General features: G+C 50.6%; 1 protein-coding gene across 1 annotated transcript in view; it reads right to left on the bottom strand.

Annotated features, from left to right (window-relative positions):
- Nucleotides 1-23,744, bottom strand: part of Lrp1 (LDL receptor related protein 1) — a 91,424-nt gene that overhangs the window by 35,534 nt on the left and 32,146 nt on the right. The window contains exons 11-29 of the mRNA XM_069987055.1: nt 23,080-23,316; nt 21,744-21,924; nt 19,621-19,843; nt 18,324-18,525; nt 17,967-18,092; nt 13,590-13,730; nt 13,346-13,471; nt 12,687-12,803; nt 11,491-11,571; nt 9,787-9,954; nt 6,279-6,461; nt 5,532-5,732; nt 4,272-4,517; nt 3,877-4,074; nt 2,736-2,940; nt 2,415-2,579; nt 1,096-1,340; nt 689-820; nt 180-407 (exon numbers count right to left, since the gene is read on the bottom strand). Of these exons, the coding sequence (XP_069843156.1) occupies nt 180-407; nt 689-820; nt 1,096-1,340; nt 2,415-2,579; nt 2,736-2,940; nt 3,877-4,074; nt 4,272-4,517; nt 5,532-5,732; nt 6,279-6,461; nt 9,787-9,954; nt 11,491-11,571; nt 12,687-12,803; nt 13,346-13,471; nt 13,590-13,730; nt 17,967-18,092; nt 18,324-18,525; nt 19,621-19,843; nt 21,744-21,924; nt 23,080-23,316 (3,405 nt within the window). The remainder of the gene's footprint in view (nt 1-179; nt 408-688; nt 821-1,095; nt 1,341-2,414; nt 2,580-2,735; nt 2,941-3,876; nt 4,075-4,271; nt 4,518-5,531; nt 5,733-6,278; nt 6,462-9,786; nt 9,955-11,490; nt 11,572-12,686; nt 12,804-13,345; nt 13,472-13,589; nt 13,731-17,966; nt 18,093-18,323; nt 18,526-19,620; nt 19,844-21,743; nt 21,925-23,079; nt 23,317-23,744) is intronic.

Genomic DNA, 23,744 nt, shown 5'->3' with positions numbered 1-23,744 from the left:
AACAGAAGCAGGGGATTGGTGGTTGGACATCTGCAGAGCACAGGCTGAAAGGGGAGATGGCATGGTTTTTGAGGTTAGGTGATCCAGAGGGGCTCATCAAGAGGGAACAGGATAGGGAGAAGGACCATCAGGACCAGGGTCGGGTGGTTCTGGGTGAGGGGAACAAGGCAAGACCAGACCTGCAGAGACGACCGTCTCCACGCCCGTGCCATTGATGAAGGCCCGCTTGATGGCCTGCGTCCGCACATCAGACCAGTAAACTCGCTGCTCCCGGGCATCATAGTCCAGCACGGTGACATTATCAATGTCAGGCACCGTGAAGGAGATAATGTAGTTGTAATAGGGGGCATCCAGGTCCACACCCCGAATCTCCATCTGACGTGCATACAGCAGGAACTTCTTAAACTCTGTGGTGTGAAGGGGGTTAAGGCTAGTCACTGAGGGAAGTCCTCAGCCTTGAGTTTTGGAGACCCTCCTTTGTTTCCCTCTGCTTGCTGCTGGCTCTTGGCTCTGAGACAGCAACTCCATCAGGTGCTGGCTGATGGCAGACTCACAGCTTCTTCCTACCGTGCCCTTCTTGGGAACATCTCTAACTAGAACCCTGTCCTCCATTAACATCTGGGTACTCCCAGATGCACTCCCCTCTGACTCAGTTTACTCCAGTTTCTTGGGGGAAGGGCTGCCCTACCATAGCAGGTGGTGTTGTCCTTGTGGAGTTTCATGAGATGGGGGCAGGCACAGGAGACGGTGCGGTTGTAGTTGATGAGGCACAGATGGGAGCAGGGCCCCCGGCCCCCATTGGCCTTGCAAGGATTGGGAGCTGGAGGGAAGAGATCAGAAAAGCACATCCTGAGACTTGATGGTCCCTACCTGATTTTTCTCACCTATGCCTCCTTTGCTCCGAGTGGCTCCCATGCTTTGGTCCAGCATGCATGCATGCGTGTGTGTGCACACATGCACACATACACCTGGTTGCTAGGCCCTCCTCTGCTACTAACAGGCTATGCCACGCCTGGAATGCACAGGCCCCCTTCCCATCACGCTAAATGGGATGCTGGTGCCTTTCTGCCAGCCTTCGAGGCTCTGGTCTCTTACCCATGGGCTGCCGGGAGGGGTGATACACCTGAAGGTCGAAGGGCTGGGTGTTGGTCCTCTGTACCACAGTGACATTGTGGCCAGTCCACTTGTTGGCCTTGGCCAGAGTGTTTGTCCGCCAGTCAGTCCAGTATACCTCCCCTCCATACAGGGTCACTGCAAACGGGTGTGACAGGAACTCGTGTCCCCGAAGCACCTCCATATGGCCGGAGCCGTCGTAACGGGCTGAGTAAATGGCATCTGACCTGAAGGTATGGTCAGAGTAGAGTGAGCATGGAGAGGGCTCAGGACACCCTTCCTCGGGAGCCCACTCTCCTGCACGCAGGCCCATAGGCTTCCCAACTGGACATTGTGCCACTGCTCCTCCCAAGACCTGCTGCCTCCAGGGAGCAAATGGGACAATGGTGCAGAATCCAACAAGTGTCAGTTCCCACATTCAGACCCTCCTCAAGGGAGTCTGACTCTCTTCTCACCAGGATTGTCACTGACAACCAACACAGGGTTTAGGTGCAAGGTTTAGAAAAAGGCAGTCAATCACTGGAGGCTCGTGCCTGTAATCTCAGCTATTCAGGAGGCTGAGATCTGAGGATCACAGTTGGAAGCCAGCTTAAGCAGAAAAGTCTATAAGACTCTTTAGTTAACCAGCAAAATGCCAGAAGTGGAGGTATGCAAGTACTAAAATGCCAGCCTTTAAAAAAGAAAAAAAGCAAGAAGCTGGGCACTGGTGGTTCACGCCTATAATCCTAGTTCCTCAGGAGTCTGAGATCTGAGGATCACGGTTCAAAGCCAGCCCTGGCAAGAAAATTCATGAGACTTTTATCTTCAATAAACCGCTAGAAAATCAAAAGTGGCGCTGTGGTTCAAGTGGTAGAGCGCTTGCCTTGAGCCAAAGAGCTGAGGGACAGCGCCCAGACCCAGGGTTCAAGCCCAACATCTGCTCCCTCCTCCAAAAAGAAGCGAGAGCATGAGGCCCTGTGTTCAAGCCCCAGAAACATGCCCCCCTCTGCCTCTCCCCACACAAGGAGCCCTCTCTGAGGAGATTGATTAGGAAGTCTCCCCTTGCTCTAGGCAGACACAGCACCCAGGATAGGGCACATATGAGCAGATAACCACAGAGGACAGCCCTGCTTTGGTCCTCTCCTACTCACCTCTCCTCGCTCTGACCTAGCCTCTCCCTCACCCCAGCCCTTCTATAGTGCTGGGTCTTTGGCCAACTGTCTCTCACTACCTTTGTCCTTACAGCTCTAGGCTTCTCCCTCTGCCCTGGGGTTATAGATTTAGGCCTCTCCAGTATGTGGGAGGGGGTCAGGGGCACTGACCTGGCGTCAATCCAGAGGATGCGCTTCTCCAGGTAGTCCACAGTAAGCCCATTGGGCCAACCCCCAGAGCCTGTTTCCCGGTGGACAGTGCGGCGCCCGGCCCCACTCATGGAGGCTGCCTCAATGCGGGGCAGGCTGGCATCCCAGTCTGTCCAAAACAGGATCCTGGGGAGTGGGGAGTAAAGAGGGAAAACTTCAGGGCCTGTGGTAGGATTGTGGGTAAAGGGTGGGAAAAGGGTCAATAGCACTGAGGAGACAAGGGCCCCTGGTCAGGACTTGTAGGGGACCACAGGGCCAGGAGGGGATGGGCAGAGTCCTTACCCATCCCGGGGATCCAATGCAATTGCCCTTGGGTGTTCAATGTCACCAGCCAGCAGGGTGGTCCGGAGAGTCCCATCCAACTTGGCCACCTCAATCTGATCCAGGTTACTCTCTACCCAATAGATGTTTCCTGCAATCCAGTCTACAGCCAGGCCCTCGGGTGTGGCCAGGCCATACTGAATCACCACCTCAAAGCTGGTCAGGGCTGGGAAGAGAGAGTTATGTGAGGCTGGGGTCTCTTGGGGGTGGAGCAGATTAGGTGTGTGGATCCTAGGAGCCCTGGATGGTCAACCCTCCACACCTCTGCCAATACCTCTGATGTTCCCACAGTGAACTTCTCAACACCCCCATTTCTCACTTAGGCCGCTCATCCTCTCAGAAGGTTCAGTGGAGAGAAATGAGGGGGATGGAGGACACCTTCTGCCCGCAGCTCTCAGCAGGACTAACCTTGGGGGAGGTCTGAGCAGAGCATGGATTCTTTAGGGGTTAGACTCAATATAAGGAATCTGGAACTACTGCAAATGGCTTGAAGATTTTCCCATGTGAATATCTGCATGTACCTTATTACCTTAGACACTGTTGCATGGTATGCATATTATCATAATTTACTTATTTATTCCCCTATTGATGGACACTTTAGATGGTTTTGTTTTCCTTTATTGCAAACAGCCCAGCCTCCTTTAGTAAACTGTGCCTCTTCTGAGACTTTGCTTGGAAGCCAACGTACCGGGGACCCTCCTTGACCACACAACTGTGGTTCCCTAGTGCCCAGGTGGACAGCAGGTGTGCAATATTGCCACCATAGCTGCCGTGGGACCAAAGGCCCAGGTACTCCAGCCCGACATGGCTTTTTCCTTTCAAGCCTACAATTCCAGCACTTAAGAGCCAAGCTCCAGGCCACTCCAAAGAAAGGCTGATCATTTTGTTAATTATCAGGCTGGTAGCTCTGCTGACGATAATTACGGGGCATCGGGCTCTCAGACCCACAGCAAAATCTAGACCAATTAACAGGAACATGGGGGATGGGGAGCCAAGGCTTCTGCTTTGGGGCCACCTGGATCTGGGTTTGTGGCCCTGAGTGACCAAGTGCCCCATCTGTGTGCAATCCTGGCATCAATTCCAGGCACAGCTAGCTAGTCACCTCCATTGTCCAGGAGCTTCCCACGGTAGATCTTGTCCTCCACCACGTCAGTCCAGTAGAGGGCGCTCTGGCTGAGATGGAAGTCAAGAGCAATGGTGTTTCGCAGGCCAGGCACTAGGACGCTGTAGTCCCCTTTGTGAAGATCAATACGTCGAATCTCATGGCGGTTGGAGAAGATGATAAATGGCTTGAATGGGTCTACAGTGGGAAGGACACGATGTGATCAGTGAGGGGGAGCTTGCCGCCTCTGTGTTACCCTGTCCAGGGTCTCTGTGGGCTCTGGCTCTGAGGCCTGAATGGAAAGCTCAGCCTTTGGCATTTGGCCACCCAAGCCTGGCTCAAACAGGCCTAGGCCTGATTAGCCTGCCCAGCCGCCAACCTCCTCCGCATCTTACCCAGACTGCGGCAGCTCTCGCCATCAGGCTCCAGGACCCAGCCTTCATAGCAGGAACACTTCACGCTGAACTTGTTCTGGTCACACTTCTGGCTGCATTTGAGGTGCTTGGCACAGTAGCTCTGGATCTGGCAGGTATGGTTGTCGGGGCCCAGCTCCATACCCAGAGGGCAGGAACATACAATGCCTTCGCCAGGTGCAACTGAGCAGTTGTGGCTGCACCCGCCGTTATTCAGAGAGCACTGGTCTGGGGGAGGGAGGAGGACAGGCAGGGGACAGGCAAGGGTCAAGATCTAGGAAGAGGCAAGACTATGGACCTGCTGGGCTTCAAGTCTTGTGCAGCCTTGGTGTCCTGTCCACAGTTCCCATTTTCCCCATTCCTACCAAGCCTCTGCCCCAGTGCTTTCCAGGCCAGGGCTGGGGTCCCACCACCAATGCCTGGGACCATGGCTTCCATTCTTCTTATCTCTCTTGTCTCTATTTCCCTGCCCCTTCTTTGGTCCATGACAGGGACCCCAGCTTTTTGCTTCCTCTCTGGCAGAGTTCTTAGGTATAGTCCCTCTTCTTGGAACTTTCCTGACTTGGGTGTGATTTAGAGCAGTAGAGATGTCCCACCCCGGGATCCTCTGACACACTTTGAACCTGTGGCCTAATGGCCAATGGTCATTCAGCCAGTCCCAGCCGACCTTATTTCCCATTGCTCCCCTTCCAAGGAGTCAGAGGCAGTAAGGTCGCTCTACTCCTTGCCCCAAGTGCCACCCTATGGCTCTTCCTGACTCTGGGATTTTTTCAACTTCCTCTGTTTGGATCTTGAATGGGTACCCTCCTCTCTTTTTGTTCTCATGACAAGTTCTACCTGGGCTGAGAGCCCAGTTAAACCTCTTTTCCAAACCTGTGTGATCATCAATCCTCAACCTGAGCCTCTGCCAAACCAGCAGGGGAGCACCACACTGTGTGCATGACGCTTTAGGAGCAGTGTGATCTTGGAGCAGGCGATGTAACCTCTCTGTGCCTCTACTTTCTCAATGTAGAATGGAGACAGAGCGGTCCCCACCTCACAGGGCCGCTTTGTGGAGTAAATACCATAAAAGTGGGAGAGAATTCACACAGTACCAGTGTGACTCCTACCGCAACCCAAGCTGTCAGTGACTTCAGGTGATGCCCGATTCTCTTCCTAGATGTCTCCCCACAGTCCTACTCTGGTCTCAACTCCCCCCCCCTCCCCCATGTCCCTGACCCTCCCAACCTGCCCGAGCCTCACCGCAGAGCTCGCCCTCATCCGAGCCATCTCCACAATCATCATTGCCATCACACAGCTTGTCAGGGGGCAGGCAGACCGAGGTGTTGTTGGCACAAGGATGCGAGGGTGGCCTGCAGGCCAGGGACTCACAGTTCTCCTCATCTGAGTTATCTTCACAGTCGCTGTCACCATCACACACCCACGCTTTGCTGATGCACCGAGCTGAGGGATGGGTACAGTTTGAGGGACAAGTCTGGGGTCCACTAGGAACCCTGAGACTTTCTTTGTTGGTGGTGGTGGTGGGCTTGAATTCAGGCCTGGGTACTGTCCCTGGGCTTTTCTGCTCAAGGCTAGTGCTCTGCCACTTTGAGCCACAGCTCTACTTCCAGTTTTTCTGGTGGATAATTGGAGATAAGAGTCTCATGGACTTTGCTGCCCAGGTTGGCTTTGAACTGAGATCCTCAGATCTCAGCCTCCCAAGTAGCCAGCATCCAGCTTCCCTGAGGGTTTTTCTGTCAAACCCACATAGGGAACTAAGAAGGTACTAAAGCTCAATTCTGGCCAGGATTTTGAATCCCAGAGTCCCTTGAATAGGCTCTGGTTCCTCCACGCCTTTCCCAAGGGCTGATGCATAAGCCTTCTTGTGCTGTCTTTTGTGTCACAGAGTCCCCATCCCTGCAGAAGTGCTGTCCCTTTGTCACAGCTCTCAAGATGGGCTCCTCCTACCCAGGTGACCCCATTTCTGTTTTCTCCAACCCTTCCTTTCACCTGAGTCCTTGCAGCCAAACTTGACATTCGGGTCACAGACGTGGGTCACTCCCTCACAGCTCTTCTCATCACTGGAGTCCATGCAGTCAGTGTCTCCATCACAGCGCCACCGCAGGGGGATGCAAAGCCCATCCAGCCGGCACTGGAACTCATCAGTATGGCAGCCACCAGGGGGCCTTGTGGCTACAGGAGGGGGGGGAAGATGGGGGTTAGTCTCCCTACCCCCTTCTCTATGCCTAGCCTGGATGTGAGCTTAGAGGCCCAAAGAGTCTTATGCCTTATCCTTCAAGGAATCCAGGACCATCTCTAATCTCCCTCTTTCACACTCAGATCTCAACTGGCCAAGCATTCCTCCATTCATCCTACAAACTTTTTTTTTGGAGGGTGGGATGATACTGGAGCTTGAACTCAGGGGTTTTGTGTTCTCACTTGGCCATTTCATTCAAGGCTGGTGTTCTACTACTTGGGCCACACTTCGAGCTTTTTGTTGGTTAATTGGAAAAAAGAATCTCATAGACTTTCCTGACCAGGCTGACTTCACGAGCTTCAGCTCTCAGCCTTCTGAGTAGCTAGGATTACAGATGTGAATCACTGATACCTGGCTTCCATAAATATTTATCAAGTGTTAGCTAAGTTCCAGCTACTGTCTCTGGTGCTGGCAGTGCAGTGATCAAGACCAAGTCCTTGCCTCTGTGGAGACCAAATACTAGTGTGGGGAGAGCAATCCAGAATGGAACTGCAGGTAATGACACATGCTTGGAGATTGGACATAAAAGGCAAGTAGCAGCTGGAGTGATGGGATGACACTTATCTAAGAGAGTCAGGAGAGACCTCCGAGTAGGGAGAGCAAGCCACAAGGGTCTCTGGAAGCACATTCTCAGTAAAGGGAACAGCCAGTGCAAAGCCGCTCATAATCACAGGATTATGCCAAGCACATGGAGCCAATGGAGTTGGAGCACAGTGAAGGCGAGGTGAGTGTCAGGGGTGCAAGCAGGAGGTCAGGGAGGGGCCACGAAGAAGGGCTTGGTATTTACTCCATGTGTGCAGAGAGCCAGTGCAGGCCTGAGGTCAGGGCTGGGTATAAACTATTTCATTAAGATCACTCCATCGACAGGAGCTAACTCCGGAGGCTAGCAGCATTGCAAAAGTGCCACCCAAGTGATAGCCCAGATGGCAGGGCACTGGGCCGAGCCTCCCTGCCAGGCTGCCACTGGGTACTGGACTCCTCTACCCGTCTGCCCACGAACATGGCTGCACTCTCAGCCTATGCCTGCACTTTCAGCAGCAGCCTCCAAAGCTGACTTTCCTTCCTTGGGGTGCCTGAACCTTTCTGCAATCTCAGGGGACAACCTGATTTGCCACTGTCCCTATATAGGGAGTCTTCATCAGACTGGCTAGTCTGCCCTCACTATCACTCAAAAAAGTGCTCAGTTTCCCCTGAGCCTTTAACTCCAGTGATCTCCAGGCCACCTCCAACTCTCCTGGAATCCTCCCCCTTCCCCCCTTCCCCTTTATCCACAATCCAATCCCTCATTAAGGTCCCATTCAAACCCACTCCTTAAACTTCCTTCTGGAAGTGGGTCCCAAGCCATCCTGACTCAGAACCATACTTATCAGTACCAGTGGGGCTTCCGGGGATGCTACGTGCCTGGCCTCATTGGCTCATTTCACAGAGAACACTTGTCCAGGTTTTCCTGGCTCATCCAAAGGCCATGGAGACTGCTCACCATACCACACAGCCTCCAGGGAATCATCCTTAAGACATCACCTATTGTTCTTGTCACTCAGTCCTTCTCAGAGTCTCTAGAGACTCAGTGACTGTTTCCTGAGCTTCCTGTTTTTCTTTCTCTTTTTTTTAAACTGTATTGTCTTTAAACTGTATTTGTCTTTTCTTTTTTCTTTTTGGTACTGGGGAATCAAACCCAGGATGTTGCACTTGCTAGGCAAGTGCTTTGCCACTGAGCTACAACCCAGTCCTCCTGTTTATCTTTCTTCCCCCCCCCTGCTCCCCTCCTTTTTCTGGTGATGGTACTGGGTGGGGTGCTGTCCTTTAAGATTTTTTGCTCAAACATGGAGTTCTACCACTTGAAACACACCTTCAATTCTGGGTTTTTTTGCCAGTTAAGTGGAAATAAGAGTCTCACAGACTTTTTCTTGCCCAGGCTAGCCTTGAGCCCCAATCCTCAGTTCTCAGTCTCCTAAGTAGCTAAGATTACAAGAATAAGCCACAGCACCCAGCTTTTCCTGAGCCTCCTATGACTCTCCTAGGCCTCTCTCAGGCAGGGTACATAGTGGTACACAATGCTGCTCAGAACTGTCCTACTTAACATGGAATTGAACCTTAATTCCATCAGACAGAGCCTGTAAACTAGTAATCTATGTGCTAGATAAGGCCTGTGGAAAGATGTTGGCTTATAGTATTTAAAAAACTTAAAGCCACCAGGTGCTGGTGGCTCATGCCTATACTCTCAGGTGGCTGAGATCACAGGATTATGGTTAGAAGCTATCTGGAGCAAGAAAGTCTGTGAGACTCATCTCTCCAATTAACTACCCAAAAAGCTCAAAGTGGTAGAGCACTCTTCTTGAGCAAAAAAAAAAAAAGTTCAGAGACAGCTCCCAGGCCCTGAGTTCAAGCTCAGGACCACAGTCCCCCTCAAAAAAAAAAAACCCAAAAACCAAAAACCCCCTCCTTTTTGTTTTTGTTGGTCGTGGGGCCTGAACTCTGGGCTTGGGCACTGTCCTTGTGCTCTTCAGCTCAAGGCAAGCACTCTACCACTTGAGCTACAGCGCCACTTCCAGTTTTCTAGTGGTTTATTGGAGATAAGAATCTCACGAACTTTTCCTGCCAGGGCTGGCTTTGAACTGTGATCCTCAGATCTCAGCTTCCTGAGTAGGTAGGATTACAGGCATGAGCCACAGGTGACTGGCCAATCCCCTCCATTTCTGACTCTTCTAGAAGCTAGGCAACCCTTCCATGGTAATAATCAGCCAACATCTCTGGAGGAGGCCTGTATCCTCCAGGAAATGAAGCCTGGGCATCAGGAGTCTCAAGAGGCTAGTCCCTTTCCCCTTTAGAACCTGAGTACTCACGCCTACCTGTCATATCCTTATTTTCAGGAGATTTAGGAAACATATTCCTGTGCCAAGCACTCTTGGAACATGATCTCACTAAATCCCATGTCAGTGCTATTATTACCCCACTCTGCAGAGTCCCAGAGAAACGAAGTAGCTGCCCAAGGCTACTCAGATAATAAGTTGCAGAGCTGGAGCCCAAAGCCAAGGCCACCCCACTGCAAGGTCCATGATCTTAGCCCTGTGTGTGGCAAAGATTTGTTGGCCATCTCCCTCTCTAACAGGACTGTAATCTCATGAAGGACCCAGGCCAGTGTCTTCATGAAGGACATCCTGCACCATCTCTTATCTGTTCCCAGATGGGGGCAGGCACACAGTGGATAGAAGGCTGGGCCAAGCCCTCTTCTTCCCATTCTATTGGTCCCAAGGGGCTCACCCTGGTTGGTGCAGTTGGCATGTGTCTCATCACTGTAGTCCCCGCAGTCATTGTCCCCATCACAGGTCCAGTGCTCAGGGATGCAGCGCCCGCTGTTGCATTTGAACTGGGTGCTAGAGCAGGAGTGGCTACAGCCAGCCTCGTCACTGTTGTCTCCACAGTCATTGTCTAGGAGGAGGGGAGGGAAGAAGGGGAAAGGCAGGGAGGAGGTGAGCAGAGTAGCCTTCTCTGTGACCCCAGCTTCACCCCCTCCACCTCCTCATTCCCACCCACAGCCCACACCACCCCCCACTTGAGAAAATAACAAACAGAAAAGACACAGAAACTGCATAGACTGCAGCATGCACCATGGCCCACGTGGTGGGGTGGGGTGGGGGAGTTAGGTGGGCTCCAGGAGGGCCACTCTCTGAGTCTCAGAAAGGCTGGGGGTGGGCAGGGGAAGGAACTGTCGCAGAGAATGTGGACAGGGTCTGATTGCTTTGGGGGACAGGCAAGCAGGGCTTCGCTGGTTCAGGAGGGAGAGAGGCAGGTCAGATTCTCTCTGGGCAGGGAAGGGCCTCATTAGGCCCTGTGCTAAGCTTGGTTTCTGTCAGGCACCTGTGCTGGGTGCTGGCTCATAGGGACCTGTCTGTGGCTAGGAGGGTCAGAGCTTTTTCTGAAGATTCTGAAGATGGCTGAATTAGCACCCTGCCTTCTAGGCCCTAAGATTAGGGGGTGTTGGGTTGCCCTCCACATCCACAGGATGCCTGGGAAAACTGCAGTCCAGACACCCCGCTTCCCCAAGGGTTGTGTCCCTGCCCCTTTTCCAACTGGATTTGCCTTCGCCTCTTCTCATTGCCCTCTCTGCCCTCTCTTCTCCTGGGTGGTGTCCTCTTTCCTCTCTGCTGCTTTTTCCATTCTCCTCTCTGCTGCTTTCCTTCACATTCTAGCAACTCTGGGACAGGGGCCTAGGGCCCCAGGGGTGGTTGAGGCCAGCTGAGGCTCTGGGGTGATGGTGCATGTGCTTCTATGCACTGACCGGCAGGCTCAGGACAGGTCTTTTCATCAGAGCCGTCCCCACAATCCTTCTCTGAAACACAGAAACCGCCAGGGCAACCATTGGCACTGGAGACATGGCATGGAGGAGGGCAATGTGGCACTGCACTGACTCAACCCATCCTCACACGAGAACCAGAGCTGGAGCCACTGCGACAACATGTTACAACACAGAACCACCCCAGACACAACGGAGCCAAGACAGCACACACGGAGATCACATGCCCACACAGTTACACACGCAATGCTCAAGACTGACATCACCTGGTCCATGGCTGACTGCCAAGTGAGCTCCTGACCCTGGAACTTGGAGCCTGGGGGGTGGGGGGCGCACACCAGGGGCCCCAGGAATTGGGGGTTGCAGGGAAAAGAGAGTTGGACCTACACTCTCCTTGCTTTGTCTCTCTGTTTGTTCTCACTCATCTTTGCCTGTCCCTGAGGGCTGCCAGGGGAGTGGGTAGCTTGGGCCCTGCCTAGGGGAGAAATGTGTGATGGGCAGTGTGCCCCCTCTGTTCACCTTGGTCCCCCCAGGGTATTTCTGCATCCTTCTCATTTCTTTCTGCCAACCCACAAGGGTTTCAGGGTGGAACCCCAGCTTGGTTCTAAGTCCTTCCCTCCTGATCCAAGATTCCTAGGAATCAGGGCGGGTGAAGGAAGGCAGACCCTTACCATTGTCGCACCGCCAGTTGATGTTGATACATCGGCCGTTGCTGCAGGTAAACTGAGTCAGGGGGAAGCAGGTGGGATACGCTGTCAAGGAGAAAGAGCAGCTGAGTAGGGCCCTTGAGATGACACAGCATCCCAAAGTTGCTACATAATCTACAAATAAATCATTAATAGGAGAATTTCGAGTTCTTTACTGTCCTAAAAATTGGTTTCAGTCTTTGTGAAGAATGAAATGTCCAACTACTGATTTTTTTTTTTTTTTTAATGTGTGTATTGATACTTTTTTTTTTGTCAGTTGAGGGGCTTTTACTCTGGGCCTGGGCACTGTCCCTCAGCTCTTCAGCTCAAGGCTAATGCTCTTATCACTTGAGCCACAGCACCACTTTGAGTTTTCTGGTGTAGTTAGGATTACAGGTGTGAGTCACCAGCACCAGGCTTGTATTGATACTTTAAAAATATGATATATATGCCTAATGGAGTATTACTCAGGCATAATGATTGAATTATGTTGTTTGCAGGAAAATGGATGGAACTGTAGATCATCATGGTGAGCAAGATAAGACAAGTCTTACATATTTTTGTTCATATATGCAATCTAGATACAAAATGACGACGATGATAATGATCATAATGATGATAGTGATGGGGGATTCGTGGGAGGGGAAAGGAAAGGAAATGAATTTGTTGCATATTTGTCACTTGTATCGGTTTGGCTTTTTCTGCTTAATTTCAAAGACAATGTAGCTGCTTTGGGGGGAAGGAGGACTCATGTTTAAAAATCAGTATTAAGTATATTTGAAATAGCAAAAAGAAAAAAAATACACAGCAACCTCAGGCTAAGCAGGCAGGCACAGGTGGCTCTCCCACCACTAGGAGCCTAGTCAGTCAGGGGAGGGGAAGAAAAGGGAGGGGAGGGCAGGCCCTGGGCTCAACAAGAACTCTGCTGTTCACGCCTCCCAGACACCAACACCAACCCTCGGCCTTTTGTGTATGAGTGCTCTGAGCCAGACATCAATGCCAGGTTGGCAGTGCTATTATTAGCTTATGTCACAGACAAAACTCAGCAAGGCCACAGGGACTAAGTAACTGGCTCAGGGCCAAGCAGGTAGTAAGGCGTTGGGTCTCTCCAGTCCTACCCAGGGAATGTTCCTAAGGCCTTCACTTCCCCAGGCCCAGCCTGGCCTTCCAGCCTCTCTCACCACAGGAGGCTGACTCATCAGAGCGGTCCCCACAGTCATCATCCAGGTCACAGGTCCAGGAGATAGGGATGCAGCGGCCACTGGCACAGGAGAACTGGTTAGGTGGGCAGGTGCGAGCTGAAGGATGGGCAGGTATGAGTGATCATCATCCAGGCCCTTGTAATGTTTCATCTTCCCTGTTATCTTTGACCTGCCTCTTACTGTCTGCCTTTTTCCCCTCCTTCCTTCTCTCCTTCCCTCCTTCCTTCCACCCCCCCCCCTTTTTTTGAGACTGTCTTACTAGGTAGTCTAAGTTGGCTTGGAGCTTGCTGTGTAGCCCATGCTGGCATCAAATTCTCCATCTTCTTGCCATTGCCTCCTAAGCACTGGGATTATAGGTCTATACCCGACTATTTCTCTAACCCCTGGGTCTAAACCCATCTACAGTTCTATATGTTACATGCCAATGCTTTATTCCATAGTTTAAGGGGTCTCTGCTAGTCTCCAAAGAGGCTCCTCCAACTTGCATCTCTTCTCATTTCTAGTCTTGAGCTGTGCCCTGCCCCCTGTAAGCCCCGCCCTGGCAAGGGATGCTTCCTCTAATGGGGGGGTGGGAACCCTCCAGAGCACCCTCTGTCTCCCCAGGCCCAGTCCCCGTCTCCTGGGCCCCTGTGCCAAACCTGAACAAGTAGCATTGGACTCGTCCTCACTGTTGCCACAGTCATTGTCCCCATCACAGAGCCAGCGATTGGGGATGCACCGGTTGTTCTCGCATTTGAATCGGTCCGAGGGGCAGGTATGCTGATCTGGGGGTGGGGGTGGGGCAGATCAGGGGTTAGTGAGAGGGTGGGGCCTAAGCAAGGGCCGGAGGCTGCCTGAGCCCCCGGCCCTGCCTGCTGCTGACTGGGGGTGGGGGTGACTCACGGCAGAGCGCTGGGGCCTCATCACTGTTGTCCAAGCAGTCATTGTCACCATCACATTTCCAGCGCTCCTGGATGCAGCGGCTGTTGGCACAGGCAAACTCGCCTGGCTGGCACTGGGGTGGGGGCACGTAGGATGGGTTCGCTGTGGGCACCACAGGAGTATGAGGGGGAAGGTCAGACCCAGGCCATGGGACAGGGGCTAAGCCTCCTCTACCTTTTTAATGTCTTAATGGTATGTTAATAATACACAGAGGAATTTTTCCTAGCACAGATTTTTTTGAACCAATTATCTGGACAGAAGCTGCAATTCTTTCTCAAGCAGCATGTAGATGCTTATTCAACTCCAAAAAATTCTGTACTTGCATGTGCCCCATACATCACTGCCAAGCAGTCTGCTCCCTGACACCTAGACTCCTCCTTTCCACCTGGGTCCAGGAATGCCCTAGACTTCTTCTTTTGCAAATCCACTGATCCCAGAGGAAAGGAGAGGACCCAGAACTCTTCAGGCTTTACCCCTCCCTAACATGGACACATCAGTAACCAAGCAGCCAGCACTCCAGTGTCAGTTCCTGTGCTCTCCTCTAGCTTTATAGTTTCTCTTCCCCACTCCTCCCTTCCTGTTCATCCTCTCCCTCCCCCCAGGCTGGTATTAGGGCCTGAACTCAGGGCCTGGGCACTGTCCTTTAGGTTGCTGGGTTTTTTTGTTTGTTTTTTGCTTAAGGGTAGTGGTTTACCACCTTCTGCTCTTTGCTGGTTAACTGGAGAAGGTAAGAACTTCATGAACTTTCCTGCCCAGGCTTCTAACTGCTATCCTCAGATTCAGCCTCCTGGAGAGGCTAGGATCACAAGTGTGAGCCATTGACTCTCAGCTGTACTTTCTATTTCTGACCCACCTCAGCCTTCTCTAATATCTGAAACCTGTCATGGGTCTTCTGGGTGGCTCTTTTCTTTCCCCTGTCCTTTGGACCGCTAGACCTGGATGTTGGTATATGACTTTCCTTCTTGATTCTCACTACTGCTTCCTGGCTACCTTCACCTGTGCTTCCCAAAAAACCAGTGCTGACTTTCAAGGGACTAAAGCACCCTCTCCTTCCATAGGGCTTGTAGCTCCTGGTTCAGTGGCACTTGCTCCAAAGTCACTCCTGGCTCAGTTCTTGATGATCTCAATGTCCACACAGATGATCCTTCACATACCCTGGCTCTTCAGTTTCTTAACTCCTTCTGCCAACACATTCACCTTCACTGACCTCAGCCACTCACTCTTAGCTGGACACTGACCTAAGCTCCACAAACCTTTTCCATTCCTGGGACTCTGGTGAGCAAACCATCCAGAATATGGGAAGGGATAGGGACGTGAGAAATAGCACAGCATGAGGAATAATGGGGCTCTTCAGACTTCCTAGGTTTCAATTCCTGCTTGAACTCAGGGCCTCAGTTCCTTCATCTGTAAAGCGGGGACAATAACAAATGCCTTCCCTATGGAGATGTTTAAGGAATATTTATTTCCTAAGTATGGAAGATATTTTTAACAGTGCCAGGACATACATTAGCCTATGTTCCATAAATGTTGGCTATGATCCTAACAGAAAATTGGAAACAGCCTAAATATCCAACAGTAGACAAACAGTTGGGGAGATCATGGAACATCTACTCTGTGTGTGTGTGTGTGTGCGCGCGCGCGCGTGTGCTGGCACTAGGGTTTGAATCAGAGCCTGGGCACTTTCTCTTAGCTTTTTCACTCAAGGCTCATACTCTATCACTTGAGGCATAGCTCTATTTCTGGCTTTTGCTGGTTAATTGGAGATAAGAGAGTCATAGTCTTTCCTGCTCAGGCTGGCTTGGAACCAGGATCCTCAGATCTCAGCTTCCTGAATAGTAAGGATTATGGGCATCTATGAAATGATACATAGTTTAGCCATTACAAATGCTGCTTATGTATTCAGGATGTACTGCCAAGAGACAAAAGCAGGACAGCATGTGCAGCACAATTCCATTTATGTAAAAGTAAATGCACAAAGAAATGTTTGGGAGGACAAGACACTCCCCAAAATGGCAACAGTGTTCATTGAAGGGAGGTAGAATTTGAGATGATTGTATTTTCTCCTTTATATTCTTCTCTACTGTGTATTTATTTATTTTTATAATAAACATGACCCACTTTTATCATAATTTTGAAATATTTTTTGTGATGCTAAGGACTGAACCCAAGGCCTTAGGTTCCAATCTACATCCTAGACCCCACTTTAATTTTGAAAAATTAGGCTACCTAAAATAATGTAATAAGGGCATAGGGATATAGCTCAGTGGTAGAGTTGTTGCCTAACATGTGTAAGGCTCTGGGTTCAATCCCCAGTACTGCAAAAAGTAAACTGAACAAAAATAACACAATAAGAAAATAAGGAGAAAAAGATTTTTTGTTGTTGGTCATGGGGCTTGAACTCTGGGCCTGGGCGCTGTCCCTGAACTCTTCAGCTCAAGGCTAGCTCTCTACTGCTTGAGCCACCGCGCCACTTCTGGTTTTCTGAGTGGTTTATTGGAGATAAGAGTCCCACGGCCTTTCCTGGCTTTGAACCACAATCCTCAGAACTCAGCTTCCTGAGTAGCTAGGATTACAGGTGTGAGCCACCACACCTGGCTTACAAAAGACATATTTTGGGGGGGGTATCCGGTTGTGGGGCCTGAACTCTGGGCCTGGGCACTGTCCCTCAGCTCTTCAGCTCAAGGCTAGTGCTCTACCGCTTGAGCCATAGCACCACTTCTGGCTTTTTTTTTTTTCCTGCTTCTGTGGTGCTGAGGAATCGAACCCAGGGCCTCATGCATGCAAGGCAAGCGCTCTACCACTGAGCCACCTTCCCAGCCTGCAAAAGACATCTTATAGACAGCCTGATGACAGTTGTATAAGAAACAGTATAGGGGCTGGGAAGGTGGCTCAGTGGTAGAGCGCTTGCCTTGCATGCATGAGGCCCTGGGTTCGATTCCTCAGCACCACATAAGCAGAAAAAGCCGGAAGTGGGGCTGAGGCTCAAGTAGTAGAGCGCTAGTCGACAGCTGAAGAGCTGAGGGACAGTGCCCAGGCCCAGAGTTCAGGCCCCACGACCAACAGAAAAAAAAAAAAAAAAGAAACAGTATAGAGGTTAGGGGTTTAGCTCAGCAGAAGAAAGCCTGCCTGGTGAGCTCAAGGCCCTAAGTTCCGTCCTCAGCTCTGGAAGAAAAAAAGGAAGAAGAAGAAATGAACAGTATAGCTACATGCCCAGTGGCTCATGCCTATAATCCTAGTCACTCAGGAGGCTGATCACGATTAGAATCTAACCTGGAAGACAAATCCAAATCTCATTTCCAGTTCAGAAAACAAAAACTGAAAGTAGAGCCGTGGCTCATGCACCAGCATGAACAAAAAGAGCCAAGTAAGAGTTTGAGGCCTAAGTACCAGCACAAAAAAGAAAAAGTAGGGCTGGAGGCATTGTTCAAGTGGTAGAGTGAAAATAGTGGGCAAGCAAGCCTAGTGTGTTTGAGGCCGTGAGTTCAAGCCCTGGTACCTCCATAAACAAAACAAACAAAAACAATATAAACCAGGTGCTGGTGGCTCACTCCTATAATCCTAGCTACTCAGGAGACTGAGATCTGAGGATCGAGGTTCAAAGCCAGCCCAGGCAGGAAAGTCTGTGATACTCTTATTCCAATTAACCACCAGAAAACTGGAAGTGGCACTGTGGCTCAAGTGGTAGAGCACTAGCCTTGAGCTCTTCAGCTCAGGGATAATGCCCAGGCCCAGAGTTCAAGCCCCATGACTGACAAAACAAAACAAAACAAAACAAAACGCCCCAATATAAGCCATTTAGAAAACAAAACTGGTATGTAGTTTATCAACATGCTAATACTATGATAGTGTTCATTGGTGAGATTTGGACATTATTTCCTCCTCTTTAATTTTCACTATTTTGAAATACTGTTATTTTACTTTAATAATGGGGAATTAAAGTTAAAAGGAATTTTGAATATTTTCTTCTTCCATAGCTGTATAATTGCTCATTTAGATTTTCACAATCTTTATTTTTGTTGTTTTTTCTAGATACGGTCTCTTCAGGTAGCCCATGCTGGTCTTGAACCTGTGATCCTCCTACCTCAGCTTCCCAACTGCTAGCACTGCAAGTATGTAGCACCATGCCAGTCAGTTTCCTCTAAACTTCCCATACTCTTAAGTCCCTCTGTTCCCCTGTTCTAATATTTTGGGTCCTCAACCTTGTCTCTTGCTTTCCATTGGCCCTACAAGTTCCTCCTTAGCCCCCTTAATTTTTGAGTGAAACCCTGGAGCCCCCTCTGCCCTCTCTGTGGGGTCAGCTCCTTGCCCCTGCCCCTGTCCCAAGCAGGCCCCTCATACCCCGACAAGTGACGCCATCTGTGTCCAACACCTGGTCCTCAGCGCAGGCACACTGGCGGCTCCCAGGGGTGGCCAGACACAGGCTGCTACAGCCACCATTGTTCACTCGGCATTTGTTGGTACCCACTGGCGGGAAGGATGAAAGGAGGTACAGGGATGGGTGCAACAGGGTCAAGAAAGGCCAGAGAGGGGAGTGGAGGGGATTGGAAGCAGACATGGGGCAAAAAAAAAGGGGGGGGGAGTAGGAAACAGAGTCAAACTGGGTTGAGGGCTTCACAGAAGCCTCAAAAGTCAGAACTGAGGATCCCCGCTGCCACCTAGGTCCCACTCTCTCCCCAGCCCCAACCAAGGGGGTACCTTGCTGCTGCTGGGCATCATACATGCGGATCTCAAAGACAGGAGGGCGCTCACTGCGCAAAAGGGTCACCGTGGGGGGTGCACCTCCCACACCCCTTTCCAAGCGGTAGACACTGCCACTGCGGTACTCAGTCCAGAAGAGGTAGTTGCCATGGTGACACAGGCCAAAAGCATGGTTCAGCTCAGGACCCTCATACACAATCTAGGAATGGAGGGGATGTTTCTGAGGAGTTGGGAGACAAGTGAGGAGACCTCCTCAGGAAGGTCTGGTCCAGTAGAGTCTCCTGATTGAAATGGCTCTGTACACAGTGAGTTGCTTGACTTTGACCCCATAGATTAACTTAGCAGAGGGAGTGACACTAATAATGAAGTGGCATCACTGTCATCTCTTAGTCTTATATCCCCAATACTCTCTCCCCCTACCCACCCTCTCCCTCTCTACTGAGCAGACAGCCAGAATTTCTCCATCTAATAGACATTTATCAGGATCCATTGAGAGCCACACTGTTGAAGCCTCTAAGAGATTTTGGTTTTTAAAAGACAGTCTTGCGCTTGAACATCATTATCTCATGGACAGATACATAGGCAATCCCCATATAGAAGAAGGGTATGGAGACAATATCCCAGGAGGTGCATGCCAGGTAGGAAGAGCTGTGTGGGCTCCCAGTCAGAGGAATGGCCCGAGCAACGGCTCAGGGGGCAGAGGCACCACGAAGTGTGAGAGGAGTTACAAGCTTATTCAAAGAGTATTGGGGTGAGTAAGGAAGAAGTGACATTGTCCAAAAAGAAATGCACTCTTTACCTGACTTAAGTAACTGCAACCCCTCTGAACATCATGTTTATAACAATAAAACATTTTTTAAGTGTTGGGGCATAAGAAGCAGCAGGGAAATGAGACCACCCAGGTAGTCAGGGGCATTATCATGAAAGGCCTTATTTATCTAGAAAGAGGATGGTCTATACTCTATACACACTAGACTCAGGAAACACATAACCACACACATGAACAAGTGTGTGTGTGTTGTTCCTGGGGCATCTCCCACTTTGAGGCAATGAGTGCATACACACACAGAGATGCAATGATGTGCACACAACATTCACACCCACAGATAATGTAGACAGACATAAATATATATACTAATAGAAGCAATCTCCACACAACACAAAAGATACACACACACACACACACACACACAAGTAAACATGCATGGAGCACACAGCCTGGGAAATATCCACAGACTCACTCAGAGCCTCCTGCACACAAACATGGTCTAGCAATGCACATATGCCTGCCCACCTTCCGGTCTGTGCCATTGAGCAGGATGGTCTCGATGCGGTCATAGAAGGCATCCACCCAGTAGAGGCGCCCAGCTGGGATGTCTAAGCTTAGCCCATTGGGCCAAAGCACTGTCTTGGAGGTGACAAAGACATCTCGATGGGAGCCGTCCATCCAAGCCCTCTCCAGCCGTCCTCGTCGACTGTCCTTCGGGTCTTCCTCCCAGTCTGTCCAGTACATCCACCTGTAGGTAGTGACTAGTCAGCATCCCATGGGCCGCTCTTGCCATTAACAGCCTTCTCTGTGATCTTGACCCAAGAGTGGTGTCTACAGCCCCACATTGCATTCACTTAGGCCTCCATTCAGCAAACATTTGCTGAGTGCCCAAGTTCAGCTGAGCATGTTTTGGCACACAGGGATGAAATAGAGACCAAGGTCCCTGCTCCGGCAGAGTTCACATCCCACAAAAAAAACCAAGTCCATCAAGAAGGTTATGGCAAGCCAGGAGCCAGTGGCTCATGCCTATAATCTTGTCTACTTGGGAGGCTGAGAATGGGCAGATCATGATTTGAGGCCAGCCCAAGCAGAAAAGTTTGTGAGACTTGGGCATGGTAGTACACATCTGACATCCTAGCAAGGTGGGAAACTAAGATGAGTAGGGTTACAGGTCCGGGCCAGCCTGGGCAGAAAAGTCCTCAAAATTCCATTTCAGTGGAGAAAAGCAAAAGAAAATCAGTAGCTTGTGTCTGTCATCCATTATTAACAGGAAGCCTGAAACAGGTAGATTGTGGTACAGGTAGGTGCACGCTGGGCAAAAAGCAAGACTTTACTCCAAAATAACCAGTGTAAAATATAAGGTGAGTGGTCCTGGAGGTATAGGTCAATAGTACAGTGTCTGCCTAGAAAGTGCAAGTTCCTGAGTTAAACACACACACACACACACACACACACACACACACACACACACACACACACACACACACACACACACACACACACACACACACACACACACACGAACGAAACAGTAATGCCAAAAAATGAGAAAAAAATAGCTGGGTACTGGTGGTTCATGCCTGTAAGCTTAGCTTCTCAGAAGACTGAGACTGAGAATCACGTGTCCAAGACAGCCTAGGCAGGAAAGTCTATGAATCTCTTATTTCCATTCAAACACCAGAAAACGGGAAGTGGCATTGTGGCTCAAAGTAGTAAAGCGCTAACCTTGAGCAAAGTAGCTTAGAGACAATGCCCAGGCCCTGAGTTCAAGCCCCACAACCAGCAATAAATAAATAAACAAATAAAGGGTCATCATGGTTGGGTGAGGTATTCATGCCTATAATACTAGTTAGTTGGAGGCAGGAAATCAGGAAAATTGTCATTCAAGGTCAGCCAGGGTAAGAAGTTAACAAAACCTTATCTCAACCAATAAGCAAGGTGAGATGATATGTACCTGAGTTCCCATCTATGGGGAGATGTAAGTCAGAGGCTCTGGGTTCCAGGCAGGCCCCAGGCAAAAATGCTATTCAGTTTTAGATTTTATCAGAAAAGCAACTAAAGCAAAAAAGGGGCTGGAGGTATGGCTCAAGTGTCTGTCTAGCAAGCGTAAGGCACTGAGCTCAGACCCCAGTACTGCCAAAAACTAAAGAATGTCAGGTCATGTCAGAGAGTGATAAAAATCAGGAGGAAAATGAATGATAGGATGGAGAGCTAAGATCTGATGCTAAGAGGGAGGTAGACCTGTCAGTATCTGGACATTCCAGGAAGAGGAAATCTAACAGCCAAAGCTCTGAGGCCAGTGGGCCATCACAGATGATAGGTGGTAGGGATAGAACCTTCAGAGGTAGGAAGGGAGGTGCAATGAAGGTAGATAAGCATCAGGCAGGCTCAAAGAACAGAGCTGTGCAGGTCTTATAGGAACCTGGGTCTCATTCTAAGGATAAGGGGAGCAGGTAGAGGGATCTGAGCTTGGAGAAACGGGATCAGATGTCCACTTGTACTGAAGGCATTGTCCCCATTGTCCTGAAGACAGAGACACCTGCTCCCCTTTCAGCCTCCCATTCCTGCTTCCGCAGCAGGCCTCAGCCACCCCTCCTGCTTCACTCTATCTCCTTCCCTTCTCTGAGAGGAGGACTGGGAGGACTCACCCATTGAGCGGATCCACTACAATGGCCCTGGGATGTGTCATCTTGCCCTCGATTAAGGTCTTTCGGGTCTGTGCAGCTTTTTCCAGCCTGGCCACACTGATGGTTTTCTTGGGCCCATCATCTGTCCAGTACAGATTGTCCCCCATCCAGTCCACGGCCACGCCTTCCACGTTGTGGATGCCTGTGGGAACCAAAGGGGCCATGAGGCAGAGCCTTAAAGAAAGCTCCTAAGAGTCCCCTTCTGGCTCTGCAGTACACACAGTGCTGGGGGCAGCCAGGGCCAGGGAACGTGGGAAGTACCTGGTGCCCCTGGTGGGTGGGTGAAGGAGAAGGCAAGTTGGGGTGGGGTGAGGGGAGAGAACTATTTGGGGTTGCCATATCTGTGTTGAGGCAGTCTCTCAAAACTGCACGTGGCAGCAGCCAGGAGACTATGTGGCTGACGTGGGTACTTGCATGAGGGCATGTCTGAGCCTGTGCCCGGGGTGGACAGCTGAAGCAATGTATACTGGCTCTCAGTACAAGTGTGACGCCACATTCTAGGCCTAAAAACCCTGAACTAACAAAATGAATAAATTAGGAAGTGATTTTTCACTTAGCCAAAGGCTTCATCTCCAGGCTCCTTTAAATAGCAGTTCCCCTGGTAGAGGGAACCCCAATCTTTTCCTGATGAGGAGCTAACTTTTGATTTCCCTATAGTCTTATGATTGCTGACTGCTAAGGTTCTCTGGGTGGCAGTGGAGGTGGGGAACAAGGCAATGGGTGTTGTCTGGAATCAGCCAGATGGACCGGTTAGGGAGCCAGATCCGAGGGTTCCAAGTATAGGTTTGGGCAAAACTCATAAAGCCCAGGAGCCATGGGATGGCATCCAAAAGACAGCACACAGTGAGCCTGACCAAGCAGTATAGAGGGAAACAGCTAGATGCAAATCACAAAACACAGCTCACTGGGGATATGTTGGGGGCAATTTTTGGTGGTGTGCATGTATACATGCATATACCCTGCTAATAGGCCCAGCTCTGATTCGGGGCCTCATGCTTCTCCCAGATGTGTGCTGCTCTTCCAGGGCTCTGAGCCAATGGCAGAGAGATCCTGAGTTTTCCCAAGGGCTGGTGAGACTGGCCCTTGCTGCCTAATCCATCCATCCTCCTGCCTCTTTTCAGCTCAGCCAAGAAGAGGGTCACACAGGGGTCAGCCTGTCTATCCCCTCATCTCCATGCCAACCAGTCCAGCCAGGCAGACAGCAGGGGGTCCCCTCCAAGCTGAGAGGCAGCAGAGAAAGAGATGGCTGGCTCCAGATTGCTTCCTGTCACTCAGGACTCCTACCCGCACTACTTACCATCCTTCAGGATGGTCTCTCGTTCGGTGCCATCAATCTTCTGGCGGCCAATGAGGTAGCTGGTGGTGTCAGCAAAGTAGATGAAGCCACTCTCAGCATGGAAGTCCAGGGCTCGGGGATTCATGAGGTTCTCAATGGGGATCATGTGCTCATCTGGGACCTTGGCCCCCATGTCCATGCCCCGGATGATGCCCGGTCGGCCCTTGCCATACACGAGGAACAGCTCATGCTCTGGCTCTAGGGCAGGCACAATAAGGGGCACAGAGTCACACAGTCACATACAAATGCACATATGCCATACTACCCCACTCCTCCAGCTGCAACATCCAGCTGTGCAGGGCCAGGAGACACGGGATAGGCAGGACTCTAAGTCAGATAGACAGAGCACACATGTGTGTTTGACTGTGTCCAGGGCCAGGTAACCTAGTGGGGGTTAACATACACTCTTGGGGAGTGGGAAGTGGAGGGAAGGACAGCATGTTTTCAGTTAAGTTTTCACTACTTAGTAGTGAAATGGCCTGACCTACAAGGAGTACTTGCAAAGTATGTTAGAATCGGATGGCTTTCCACCACTTCCTCTGCTACCATCTCAGCCTAAACCACATCACTCCTTGCCCATACCACCAAAATAGCCTCCAGGCTTCTTCTCTGTGGCCCAGCCTCCA

The sequence above is a fragment of the Dipodomys merriami genome, unplaced genomic scaffold, assembly GCF_024711535.1.
Source record: "Dipodomys merriami isolate MVZ:Mamm:240054 unplaced genomic scaffold, mDipMer1.0.p SCAF_10, whole genome shotgun sequence".
Lineage (NCBI taxonomy): Eukaryota > Metazoa > Chordata > Mammalia > Rodentia > Heteromyidae > Dipodomys > Dipodomys merriami.
Note: the sequence above shows the minus strand (reverse complement) of the source record. Positions and strands in the feature narration are given on the sequence as shown.